Below are 14424 nucleotides of genomic sequence, written 5' to 3'. Positions count from 1 at the left end.
ACTTGTTCATTCATTTCAAAGTCTGATATTGGATTCTTGTTGGTGACTCTAAATCTCCTTGTTAGTTGCTGCTGTTGAGGTTCAGCTACAGTAATTGTCTATTCCAGTGTTTGTTTATACAATTCCATTATCTTTTCTAGAGAGGCTGCTGATGGTGGCTTGTTGTCTGCATGCTTCTCATTGGATAGCCCTTTTAAAGTGTTATTGTGCTATGATTTCTGGTCAAACCTTTAAAAACTTTTTGCTTGATTAGGACTCATTTTCCTTTAAAAAAGCAGTTTTAAGTCAGGTAGGAGATGTTTACTTTATTAAATCATTGTTTCTGCTTCTATGTATATATTATATATTGGTTAACAACATGGAGAATATGGAATCAGACTAAGATAGGCTTCGGCATCCAGCACCCAAAAGCCAGGAACAAAAAACATAGTTGTCATGATGAAGGGATCAGTAGATAAATCTAGTAATAGTTGGGAAGCAAATGAATCTCATCAAGGGACATTTGTGTAATTGGAAACATAATTTTAGAGAAGAAAGTCAAGAAAATGGATGCTACTCCAGTTTGAATCAGTTTATCAGCTTTACACCTTATAGATGGTATTCTGCCCCAATGGATAAAATTGGTATAGATAAGGGTTACATAAAATGTTTTCCAAGTCATTTCTGAAGGTGTCATAATTTATTCTTTGCCACAAGATATTGTGATGACCACTATTTTTGATGGAGATTAGATAAATTTATAGAGTATAGGACTATGAGCAATTTTCTAGGTACCCTAAATCCTGCTAAATCTACCAATTTTACATTAATTGCATGTTTCAGGAAGCTGATAGGAACTTTTGAATTTTACAGATGGAGGAATTTTTGGTGGATACAGCTATTAATTACTCACTGATATGTGGAGACAGCTTAATTGCTCCTAAACATTTTCTTCCAACAGAATAGAATTCTTAAAATCCTGATTTATGCCCAGGATGAAGGCCATGGGTTTGGGTTTAACATACTTTTTTCCCCTTCTCAATCCATTTGCATCATGTGGTTTAATAATTCTTTTACTATTTCACACTATATATTTTTTTCTCTCTTCCTGCATTTTTTTAGTTTGCTAATTACAGTAAATTGTCTTTTAGGTTTTCCTTAGGAGATGCTCGCAGGCCCCTACATGAATCAGCAATATTGGTTGAAGACATTGTTCACACTCAACTGATTAATTTGGTAAGGTTTTTGTTGTTGTTGAACAAATGAAAACAGAAGATCAACAGTTTTAATGAAATATCTGTATCTGACAAAGTGAGATCATTATAATGAAATTAAGCCCATTCTATAAATATTACTAACCAGCAGGATAGGTAATCTCCATTTGCTGCATTTCAGATCGTAGAAGTAAAGCTGTCAAATATTACCTATGCCTGAGTCTATGCAATACCCTTTGCCTTGCTGGATCAAAAAGTCTATATAACAATTGAGGGGGAAAACATGAACACAATATATATCTTCTTTCAGTATTTTGAGGGAATTGAAGTACATAGAAAATGATAAGACACCCTGTAGAATGCATTTTTAAGAATGGCTGCCATTATGGTTTGGTATGTAATCTATATTTAGCCTTAAGATAATATTTTAAGTACTATAAAAAGAGTATTTAAAATACTTTGCATTCTATATAAAACTACTAGTAGTTTTATATATTAATACTAATAATGTTAAATATTTTTATTCATGAATGAATATAAGTTGTAATTGTGTGTTGCTCCTAGATTTGTTTAAAATAATGTGTGTGTCAGTTAACACATGGCAAATACTGCTTAACTACTTTTAGAAAGTTATTTGCCAGTCACTTCTTGGTAGTAGGGCATCTTAAAACGTCCTTGTTTTATGTGATTGTTTTAAAAAATAATAAAGCTTCCTGTGAGGACCTTAATTAAAGATGTTACAAAAATAGAAAAAGTCATATAATTTTCAATTGGATAAAATAAAGGAAGTAGTTATCCCAGTGGGATCTTATTAATCACAGGATGGAAACAATCTTCCTGATAGTTAAACATTTGAGCTTAATAGAAAGTTGTATACTTTATTTAGTAGACCAGAAAATACATTAGGTCTATATGAATAGATAAAGAAAATATAAAAACCATTGGGGTAAAATCTTTTATTTACTAATATTTGGTTAGGAATTAGATCTTCAGTCTTAACACACGCCCATTTTTGTCCAACAGTACAGAAGTTTGGAGGCATCAAATGGAATCAAAATCATATTTTTATATGACAGAATATCAGAGCATTAGGAATTGGAGTGATGTGGTGACCTAGAAGTGAAGACATTCAATTCCCACTTGGAAGGTTAAGATCCTAAGCAGTGGCAGATGTTTCTCTATCAGGACCTAAAGTGAAAATATTTGCTGCAAACTTCATGTAGGCGCCAGGAAGGGCATCTGGCCAGTAAAAGCTCAGCTCCATTCAGCCACTCCAACTCCACCCTGAGTAAAAAGATTAAAGAGTTGTAAAAAAAAAAGAAATCAGAACATTAGGAAGTAGCATTAATTGTTATGTTACTAGTTAACATAATAATACAAGAAATAAGAACTTTATAAAAATGTGTGCTCTGTAGCTAACAAATGACAACTTTTTAAAAAGCTGCATACAATTCAAATATTTGAATGTTCCTTGTAATGGAACATTAGTACAGATGGGAAAATATATTTTCCTAATTATCTCCTATCTTAGAAGGCAATGTCAAAATACAACATCAATTTTGTTTAATACCAAATACATTTTATTGTTAAGTTGTATTATGAAGCACATATTTTGTTGAATTATAACGTTACATGTTTTATTTTCTCTTTGTTCCTTGAATTATCACTGTTTAGCTACAATGAGTGAGTTTCAATAATGTCACAAAAGATTAGTCAACAAGAAAATTTAAAAGTGCTGATACAGCTTTTTCCTGAAGATAGCAATATATAGCAGCTAACTAAAAAGCCTCATTCCTTTCCATCTCAAAAATCAACAATTTCAAAATTGTTTGATAAGCTAAACATTTGAAAGATAGACATTGCCTCTGATTCCAGATTGCATGAGGAAACTTTGTAAATTGGATACTGCCATCTTCATCTTTCCCCTGTGTCCCCAATATGAGCTCCAGAGGACTGAGAGATCCTGAATTTTTTAGTTTTCTAATAAAACACATTTAATAAAAATACATTCTGGGTTTTATTTTTGGGACAGCTACTCTTATTTTCTTGTTGCAAGTTCATTATAGATCAGGGTTTGCACTTCGTAGCGACAGCTGTAGAAAACACTGGCTTTGCTCTTCTTTTGTCCAGTTAAGGCAGGGAACAGTCCTGGCATTTTGTTTGGATTCAAGCAAAACCAGCCTTATATGCATACTTTGCTTGTGCAAGACACCCTGTGATCTTTTCCCTCAAATTTAATTGTGACTTTTAATGAATTATGATTATGAGCTCAAAAACTGCTTATTGGATCATATCCATGCATCTTTAAGGACTGCTACTCCATGATGCTGTAATAAAGTTGCATTCAAATTCTCATCAAAGAATTGAAATTGGCTTGGACTGGGAATGATTTAATGAGATAAAACAGGTGCATTATGCCTTGCAGAAACTGTGCCTTTGTTTTGCTGGTAAATACAAACAATTATCATGGGGTGGGGGGAGAACAGTGTTATGGGATGCCAAGTGCTCAACCCTGACCCGTGCAGGAGAACAGAAATACTTTAGGGGAATAATACCATAGTAAAAATAAAATTTAGAAGTTTTAGGTTATTTTAAAATTCAGTTACAAGTTTCTTGGATTTTCTCAACTCAAGCAGCAATCGAGAAAACATTCTTTCATCTCTTGAAGCTAAAGGTCATCACTGAATGTTTAAAATTCAAAGTGTTACCTTTTTTTATGTATTGCTTTAAATTTATGTGTTACCCTACAAAATAAAAATGACATTTTTAAAAAATGCAGCTAAGTTGTAGCTAACTTACAAAAGCAACTACAAGAGAAGGTGTGTATGTGAATAAGTGATGATGGCTGTGAAATAAAAAGTTGGATACTAATACTGATTTAGTAGCAATTCTGCATAAAGCAACTATTTTTAAAAACTTGCCAATTTTAGTCTAAGCTAAACTTCTGCCAGAAGTCTTCAATCCTTGGGCTAAGAAATATATTTAAAGTAACATCAATGTTTCTATTTTTTTCAATAAATGATCATTCCAGCTGGACCGTTTTGCATAGTCAAGCATATTCCAACCACATATGCCTGTACCAGTCCTGCGTCAGTCTAAATAAATTAATCTGATCAGTAGCCATTACACTTTCCAAATTACCAACTGTAATGCTCAAATCCTATGCCAGTTTGTAAGGAACTTTTATAGAGTTACAGTTGGTATGGTCAACTGCCATCTGAACACATCCTTGACAAGTATTGATGGAATAAATTAATGCCTAATGTTATAAGGTATTTTGCTTTATTTTAACAACCACTTCAGTGGCATTTAATAGAGAGAAATCATTGCGGCTTCTAATACTTATCTGATTTCAAGTGAACCTGATGGTTTGGGAATCAGTTTTCTAAGGAAGGTTGGCTTGTTAACAGTATTATGCAGTTACAAGTAAATGTGGTCACAGCTGGTTCTGGTTTTTTAGCTTATCCACCTGATTGGAAGCAACAGGTTTTTTTTATCCCCCCCCCCCATTTCTTACACTGACACCTAGTGTTCACTCTTTCTGTGCATTCTAATACTTAGCCCAATTATTTACCCATCTACTTAGAAGTAAACCAACGTAAAGAGATATCTGTGAATGTAATCCATTTCATGCTGTTAATGAGTTGCTGGCAAGACCAATAACCCCCTTAAAACATTTCTATCACAAATAATCAAAACAATTTGCTAGTCTACATTGCATTCCTGTTAGTGATAAGTATAAGAGTTTTTATGCAGATATAAAATGGGGTTCAGAAGTAAGTCAGATGGTATCATCGGGGCACTTGGAGGTTAGGCGCGAAGAAGTAAACACAATTACTTTCTATCTATGCATAATTGTATTAAGAATTTTGATTATAATATAACATTTAATGCAAACTAATCTTACAGAAAGTAAATAGCAGTAAAAAGTGCAAGGAAATAGAAAAAGAGAAGCAAGAGAAAAGAAATATATAAAGAAGTTACTTCAAACATTCATCTTAACAAGTATAAACAAATTTAGTAATCTTCACTCTCTCTAGAGTTACAAACATTTGTCTCCATCCCATCTCTTATCTATAAACAAATCCATAAAACATCTTTAAAGTCCTGGTGTCAGCATAAAGTCCAAATAGTGTAGCCAGAAGTAAGATATCTCTCTTTTTAAAAAAATGTTGATCACATATATCAACTTTATACTTCTTCCTTTTACTTCTAACAGTCTTAATCTTTAATTCCAATATTGCCAGAGTATTTGATTCTTCTTCATTTCTTCTTTGTCCCATTACATCAAGATCTTCAAGGTTTTAACAAACTTCTTTTATAAATCCAGTAGGAAAAAGTTATCCAGGTCATCAGGGATGGGTTCCGGCAGTCACTACTTCCGGTTTGCTCATGGATGCACCGTGCGTGCATGCACAGTAGAATACAAATTGTTCTGCGCATGTGCATAAGCAAAAAAACAAGATGGTGGCACCTATGACATTGCCTGGAGAAACTGTTCAGGGGTGTGGCAGGCCTAGGTCGCTGCCATATTGTATTCTTAGTATAAATAAAGATATTCTCAAGCAAATGCTGAGCGAATCCTTCTTTAAGATTTATTCGTAACTATCTGTAAGTAACCAGGATTTTATTTATTTGCAGTTGTATCCATTTCTATCCTTCTGACTCTCAGCACAAACAAATCGTGCCGGTTTCCTAACAATCTTCATTGTTGTTTTTTACGTACATTTGCTCCACATATAGGAAATTATCAGAATATGTATAAAGAAGACTGGATACTTATTTTCTAAGAATAGGTACCAGCAACCATTCAAATATAACTGATACAGAAATACACTTTGGAGTGTCATCTAAGGATCCATAAAGTATTCTTTGAGTTCACAAACTTTTTTTAAGGATGATTTAATCCTGCGTGTTCTTGTACAAATAATTTAATTCATTACCTACCATGACTATCATCCAATTATAAACTTATCCAGTTTATAGGCAGTGATGCATTGGTTGTGGACTTGTTTGATGAAATGATGTTTCAGTTTAAGAAATGAGTCACCTTTTTTTTTCTTGCTGTGAGTGCCTGTGTGCTTTTTGCAATATTGTGTCTTTGGGGCAGACTGTTCCCATATTGGTAGGTACTCTTCCTCTTCCCTCTCTGCCAAGCTCAAATGAATCATTCAGTTTCTAAACATATCCAGTCTAGTGCTTTTGTCCTCAATCGAAGAGAAATGGAAAACAGAACGTTTATGCAGTTTATCTCTACTTCTTTTGCCTGGGCTGCTATACACATGGAAAGAATTGCAGGAATCCGCAAATAGCCCTGATTAACCTGCATTTTAAAGTAGAATTCTTGAAGTTTGTACAAATAAGATTTATTTTCCTCTCTTTTCATTCCTATTCCAGCGTTTATCATGCATTTATGGTTAAAAATATTGGGGAAAGCACATTTTCTAATTATTTCACATGCAATGTAGGAATGACAGCAAAAAGTTTGGATGTTTTTTTATTTTAATGAACATACCTTCCAGGAAATATCACATCAACATGGTGGGAATATTCTCAGTAGTTTTAGTGACTCTGTGCTAGAGTCATGCTGGCAGAAGTGTGCCAGATCACTAATAAGATCAAAAGGGAGAAGTGAAACTAAGAATAATGCACAGCACAAGTTGGGGTCAGATGGTGCCTGCTGCTGTGAGGAAAGCCTATATGAGAGACTGTCAGCCCAATTATGAAAAATACAGTGGCAGAACATATGTTATGGACCCTGTGAGATAAAGGCTTTTGACTGGCAGGGACCCAGGAAGAGAGCCTTTGCCATTGCAACTAAGATCAATCTTGTAAGACCAACGGGGCCAAACATTTATTTTGAATCTCAAAAGGGACAAAAATGACAACATCTTAACTCATTTCATTTGTTTAAACCCTAACTCATATCAAGCTAATAAGCTAAGATGCACATCTTTGATAATTTGGTTTGCATTACAGCAAAAGTACTAAAAATATAATAGTTCTGCTAAAAAAATGAAAAGTATTATTAGTAAGCTAATATTTGCTGTTATTGCATAAATCTTGATCTGAAACTTCTTTGGTCTACCTGTGAGGAATTCCTCCAAGTTTCATCAAGCATAAGGACTAAGGGAAACACAGTAGAAGTCAACTTCAAGGTCTATGCCAAGGTGCTTATTTCACAGTATATTCTTTATGATATTGAGCATGATGTTCAGCAAGAGCATCCCATCTGGATACTATTACCTGTAGGATGTGCAGCTTGTATATATCTTTTAGAGGTTAGTTTCTAATGTTAAACAAAGGGAGCTGATTAAAACCAGCTGTAAAACAATTTTCATAGTTTTTTCTTACAATGAGTATTGAATTACCTTGCACATGACTGTATGTCTGAACTAGAACTAAAATAAATCTTTGCTGACTTATTAAAATTAGTATATTGTTTATTTAAAGCTGAACTAAATGTAACACTTTACTAATTTGGCAGTGGAATTTAGTACTGCTGATATCTATTTCTTTCTTTCTTTCTTTCTTTCTTTCTTTCTTTCTTTCTTTCTTTCTTTCTTTCTTTCTTTCTTTCTTTCTTTCTTTCTTTCTTTCTTTCTTTCTTTATGCCTGTAAGAAAAAAATGGTGATTTATTTGTGCAGTGTGCGAAAGCACATTTTAGTGGCCCAAGAAAATGTAAACATTGAAACAAAATCATACTCTTTTAAAATTAACATGAAAGATGTGCAGACATGTCAAAGAAATGTGCAGTCACTGATGGTAACATTTTGTATGACATAGTCATCATAAAGGCTTGTATGTCATATTTAAACTGAACTGTCACATATTTAAATATTTGTTTGTGGTTCATTTGCTTTGAAATCCCCTCCATCAAATTGCCATTTCTAATTAAGTACGAATAGGCTCCCATGACATGTCTCATACCTAAAATCAAATTTAGATAAGCAGCCATTTTCCAGGATTTCTTCATAGTTCCACTACCTGGCATTGTTTTTAATTGAAAATATGAAGAATGGTGTTTATGTATGTACATTCATGCAAATTTATGAAACATTCCATATTTTAAATACATAGTTGATTATGCTTATATTGATATTATGTATGGTACTGTTGTTTTATTTAATACAATTAATAATTGATGCTAATTGATGGTGTCAGTTTTATGTTGCATAGAAAACTGGTGTGCCAACAGCATTACAAGTATAAGTTAGTAAAATAAGCAAAGAAATGCAAAACCAATGGGATTGTTACTAGTAAGATATTTTTAAAGGAGAATTTGCTTTTTCAGACATGAAATTGTTCTTTTCTCATGATACTGATTTTTGCCTTCTCCCTCTCTTTCCTGTTGCTTATTTTAACAGTAGAATGTGAATGGGGTAAAGGATAGATGCATCATTTGATCAAATGAGAGCAAGGGCATTCTAACAGAGAAGACTAAAAATAAATATACCTGTACTTGTAGTTCCTATTTTAGGGATAGAGAGGTCAAATTACAGTCCTCTGTATAAGAATTTAGTGACAGTTTTCTTAGAAACTGTCAGGCTTAGATTTGTGCACTGAAACATCTACTTCTGCAATCTGAATTTAGGGTATATGGGTTAATAAATATTATTTTGTTAGTAATTCAAGTAGGAAAGTCTACCTCAAAACCTACAAACATACCATTATCTCTTAAATGTGTCTATTGAAACAAAACGTGACAAATAAGATTCTCTAAGGAAAATATTTTGAAATTCAGAAAATGTTTTCAAAATGATTAAGAGTTGTTTGTAGTAAATGTTCTCTGAGAAAAATCATATTTTGCTTATGAATGCCATGTAAGGCAAATGGCCAAGGACATTGCTAATCTTTCATATAAACATTTCAGCTTTATTTTCATCCAATTGTATCTCATTTGGCTGTTTTTTCACAATACTCTGTTCTGTTGTGCATGCTCATTTAAAGGCAGCATTCTTAGATAAAAAGTGGAATAATTTTTTTGTGTGTCAATGGTGCAATGATCCAGTACTACAGTGCAATTTTAGTATACATTCTGTGCTATAAGTTTAAAACATTTTTTAAATGTGATAATCAATTGCGTGCCCTTTTCAAACAATGGATAATATTGAATGTGTGTGTTTGTACGAATAATACATGCATACACTCATTCATTCATTCATTCATTCATTCATGGGGAAAAGTGCTTTTTATCTTTTTATACTGCATTAATCAACTCTAGATGGTAACAATAAAAAAGCAATCCTTAAAGGTGAACTTCCCTGACTTGAACCATAATTTCATTTCATTTTCATTTTACTTTATTTGTATGCCGCCCTTTTCCCTGAAGGGACTCAGGGCGGCTCACAACTCAAGGGAGGGGAAAAACAAACAAAGTTACAAAACATGAAGACCATACACAATTAAAAAGCACAACAATCATACCATTCGAAGTGGGGGCTGCAAGTCTTTAGCCCCAGGCCTGTCGGAACAGCCAGGTTTTAAGGGCTATGCGGAAGGCCTGGAGGGTGGTGAGGGTACGAATCTCCACGGGGAGTTCGTTCCAGAGGGTCAGAGCACCCACAGAGAAGGCCCTCCTCTGGGTAGTCGCCAGTCGACACTGGCCGGCTGATGGAATTCGGAGGAGGCCTAGTCTGTGGGATCTTATTGGTCTAGTGGAGGTAATTGGCAGTAGGCGGTCTCTCAAGTACCCAGATCCAATACCATGAAGGGCTTTGTAGGTGACAACTAGCACCTTGAAGCGTACCCGGAGATCAACAGGCAGCCAGTGCAGCTCGCGGAGGATAGGTGTTACGTGGGTGAATCGAGGCGTACCCACGATCGCTCGCGCGGCTGCATTCTGGACAAGCTGAAGTCGCCGAATACTCTTCAAGAGCAGCCCCATGTAGAGCACGTTGCAGTACTCCAGTAAACACAGTAAACACGTTGCAGTATTCCAGTAAACACAGTTACCTAATAACCATTAATTCAAAATCAATTTCTGCTTTAGAAAGCAAAAGCTTTGGAGCTCAGCAGAATGTCTAGGCTGAAGGGATTAGTCATATCTCAACCATCAGCATGTTCCACATTATTGAGGCAACTACTGAGAAGGCCTGCTTTCTGTGATCTGAAAATGCCCATTCTATCTCAAGCAAGAACTGGACTTTGAGCAAACCTTTCCTTGATGCTCTTACAAAGCAGGAAGAATCAAGTTTAACTACAGAAGTTGTGGGTGCTCTATCACTGGAGGTTTTCAAAAAGGCAGCCATTTGGCCAGAATGGTTTAAGTTCTCGTGCTTGAGCAGGAGGTTGGACTAGACCTCCAATCTTATTATTCTATATTCTATTTGGGTTAAGTGGTTCCTGATGTTTCTGTGGTGCTCTACTATAATTTAGTAGTGGTAGCCAATACTTTAAATTGGATCCTGAGGTTTACTGACATCAGTACAATGATTATATAATAGGTGTTATCTTGGTAGGATACTGGACTCTGAATCCTATGCAGAGGCAGAGGTGGGATACTGCTGGTTCACACCAGTTCGGGCGAACTGGTAGTTAAGATTCTGTGCAGTTCGGTGAACCAGCAAATCCCACCCTGTTCATTTTTTGGCCTGTTTTCCAGGCTGTTTTTCGAGCCAAAAATGGACCTGAAAACGCTCCCCAAAACAGGCCAAAAAAGAGTGGGGGGTGTGGCTAGCCAGTGGTGGGATTGCCTTCGAGGTGAGTTGCCGGGAGGCAGGGCTTGGTGTGATGAGTAACATGACTAACCGGCCACGCCTACCCAACCAGAGAACTGGTTATAAGTTATTCAAGTCCCACCAATGGATTGATGTGTCTTCCAACGCAATCCACATGGAGCATGCTGCAGTAGTTATGCCATGTGGTGACTGTAATGATGTGTATGTTTTATGCTATATTTCAAGTTCAATTGTTAGGCCTAGCTCTTTAAGAAGGTTAGGAAACAGTTAACTTTTTTAATGACATCATCTGGGGCAGAAGGCAGTTTTAAGATGGCTGCTGCTGAATAAACACAAGCTCCTTACTGTCTGCCTTTACTTTATGCCAAATCATCACAGTGATAACAGCATAGGTTCTCTTCTCCAAAGTTTATAAGTGGCCTATCAGCCTAAGCCAAGTAAAGAGTCTTTATTCCAGTATTGCTCCAACAGTAAACACGATTCTGTGAGAAAGCTCAAGTCATGACCCGGATCTTGTTCCACCTACTGCAAAATCCTGTGCATTTTTCAATGTTGGTGGAGATAGCATCCATGCATGGGTTAACTCTGTCAGCATCCAGTAGGACTGATTCTACAAATCGTGACATCATAGCTCCTGAGGTAGCTCCTCCCGCTTTTTAGACTCAGTCGATCTTGGACTGGCTGTGCATCTAGCTCTCACATCCAATTTTTGATCAATTAGGATTAAATTGTTAAATTTGGCTAAAATATTCTACATTTTCTCCTGCCTTTATTTGGATTTTGGGAAGGCAGGGGAGGAGGACATCACGAAATTTAGAAATGTTTATTATCTCAAACATTGCTACTGCTACTAAAAATATGTCACTATCTGCTTGCTGAAAGGACGAGGCCATCGCTACCAGGAAAGCAAATAGTTTTATCTCTTTTGCATTTAATTTGGTAAGGCAATATGTAGTTTCCTTATATAAGCAATTGTAGCATGGTGTTTTGAATAAATGCTACTCTCTACACTAACAAAGGAAGTGTTTTCATAAGCTTCTAATTGTCATCTAGCATGAATTGTAGCCATCAGAAAGACATTTACTGACTGTCTCAGAATAATGCAAATTTTGTCTTTTGTATTCACTTCAAAAATGTTCTCTAATATCAGAAAACAAGGCAAAGGTTATATCATTGATAGTTTCAGGTATCTTAAATACAATTTCAAGAAATAATATCTACAGTTCCTTTAAACAAAGCTAAGGCCAAACTCTGGCAGTTTCCCTATTTGACTCTGCTCTTTGTACATGTATTAGAATGTTTGTCGAAGATGCATTTCTTCTATTTAGAAATGTTTGGTGTGTCACATTGAGATATTCTAGTATAATATGTTCTTTTGACACTGAAGGTCCCTGTTTATGTATGTTGGAAGATGAGGATTTTATTGTAGTTCTCATCCTTTATAAATAACTATTCCTAATTTAACCTGTTGGAAATGTCTTATTAAAATTATTTTAATTATGAGTAGCTAGAATTGTTGTTCCTTAGAGAATTTCCATGCTTCAACCTCTATTAAAAGTTGGTGGGGAAATGCACAAGCTTGAATGCTGAAGCACCATGCCATGGTTGGCTTTCATTTCCCACATCTCAGTTTGGGGTATGTTAATAGCATTTTGCAGGACAATTATAGGCTTATTCAGACATGAATAAACACAGTGATGGGACAAATACCCCTATTGTTTATTTATAATATGATTTCTAACATCTATAATCTAACATTTACCAGTAGAATTGAGGGAGGGATCACTGCTGGGATATCGTCAAAGCCTGATTGGTCGAGAGCCTGGGGAAATTTCTTTTATGCTTCACCATTCCCTGTTGGTTCCCAGTTTCCTCTCAGTCTTTGGTCCAAACACTGGTTTTGGTTCCCTTGAAGAAATATCTTATTCAAGATTATTCACAGTTCTGATTAATTTGGCTAATTGACTTACTTAACATTAAACTAAATTAAATTTGAGCTGCTGCCCTAAGAGACCGGGTTTCCGGGTTGCCTGTGTGCTGTGGAGGATCTGTCTGAAGGTTCTCTATCCTGCCCAGGGCTTGGGAGCTCTGTCTGGTCCCGGGCCAGTGGGGGTGACAGGCTCTATCCTTGCAGCTCCGCGGGAGGACTGCGAAGAGCAATCCAGCGTGGCATGGCCGCCCTTCCATTTGGCAAGCTGCACCTGAAGAAATAGGCTGCACCTGCTCCAGCAGCTTGAAATTTGGCTCGCAAGCTTCCTTCAGCGCCACAACTTCAAAAGGGCGAGCCGCGGCTTGAAGAAAGGAGCCGCGCCGACTAGAGAGTGCTGAGGACGGCGAAAAACAAGCTGCAGCACTTTAAAATCCTTAGGCGAGCCGAGCGAGACCTCCGGTGGCCATTTTGAGGTGCGCACGTGGAGGCGGCCATTTTGAAGCTCGGGCCTGCATCACGGCCATAAATCGAGGCCGGCAGGCAGAAGTTTGTCATCTCGCAGACCATCAGCTCCTGTGAGGCCGTGATTCCGGCAGGCATTTTGGTCGGCCGCAACCTTCTCCTCAGCAAGGCCAGGGGAGTGATATGGATGACTCTAGGCCCGACAGAGCCCAAGCCTCCAGGGAGCCCCTGTATCAGCCCCATGCAGGGGTTATGGATAAACCAAGGACAAGGGCGGTGACCTCTAAGCCTTCTGCCGCCCAGCGCCCCTCCAGAGCTACAGTCAGGGACGAGCTCAGGCGCCAACATGCCCTGGAAAAGAGAGTAGCCAGGGTGGAGAAGCAGGCCCAGGCAGTGAGGCCCTCCTCTCCTACCAGATCCAGGTCACTGGTTAGACCAGGCTCCCATCAATCGGCTTCCCCCAGGGATTTCAGTCTATCCTCTCCTTCTATCTCTCCTCCTAGGCCGCATAGGCATTCCAGGCAGGAGATTTCCCCTTCTCCATCTGCATCTCCAAGGGTGGTTGAGGAGGAAAAGGGGGATCCATTAGAAGTTCTTCTCATGACTTCCTTCCAGCTTCCACCCTTGCTCCCCAGGCACCCCCTTAAAGGGCCTTCCGAAGATGAGTTTGATGATTTGGAGCTCTTGCCTGAGAGTATCAAACAACTTATATCATCTGCCATCACTAAAGGCATTGCTACTGGTCTAGCTCAAAGAGCTCCCCCTCCTCAGACAGAGGTCAGGCCTCATTCTGAGATCAGACATCCCACTTCTACCCGCAGACAGGAGAGTTCCAGATCTCCTTCTCCTTCTGTAGAGAGTGAAGGGTCTATCTTGGGAAAGGAGGCCCATCAAGATATGGGCTTTTCGGAGGATGAGGACACCGTTCCCCCTCTGCCTTTTCCTGGTCTCTACCACTAAGATTGGCACAGGAGACCCAGCCATCTTTCAGCCTAGAGATCCCAACCTGCCCATGTTTTCCAATACTGCCACCCATAAAGAGGAGGTCCCAGCCCCTTCTCTATTCTTAGAGGTAGTCAATAATCAATGGGCTTGCCCCTCTACTCTTCCCAACCCTGGGAGTAATGACCGCCGTTTCTACAACATGGACAGCTTTCT

The 14424-nt window shown here is 37.5% G+C and overlaps 1 protein-coding gene across 3 annotated transcripts in view; it reads left to right on the top strand.

Moving 5' to 3' along the window:
- SUPT3H (SPT3 homolog, SAGA and STAGA complex component) overlaps positions 1-14424 on the top strand; it is a 242300-nt gene that overhangs the window by 128942 nt on the left and 98934 nt on the right. For all 3 annotated transcript variants that reach the window (XR_004254980.1, XM_032213304.1, XM_032213305.1), the window contains one exon: positions 1131-1215. Coding sequence is in view for 1 of the 3 variants with exons in the window: in XM_032213304.1 (XP_032069195.1) it covers positions 1131-1215 (85 nt within the window). In the remaining 2 variants the exon portion in view is untranslated. Of the gene's footprint in view, positions 1-1130; positions 1216-14424 lie in introns of those variants that run through there.

Source organism: Thamnophis elegans, chromosome 3 (assembly GCF_009769535.1).
Source record: "Thamnophis elegans isolate rThaEle1 chromosome 3, rThaEle1.pri, whole genome shotgun sequence".
NCBI lineage: Eukaryota > Metazoa > Chordata > Lepidosauria > Squamata > Colubridae > Thamnophis > Thamnophis elegans.
This window is presented reverse-complemented; position numbering and strand designations above follow the sequence as displayed.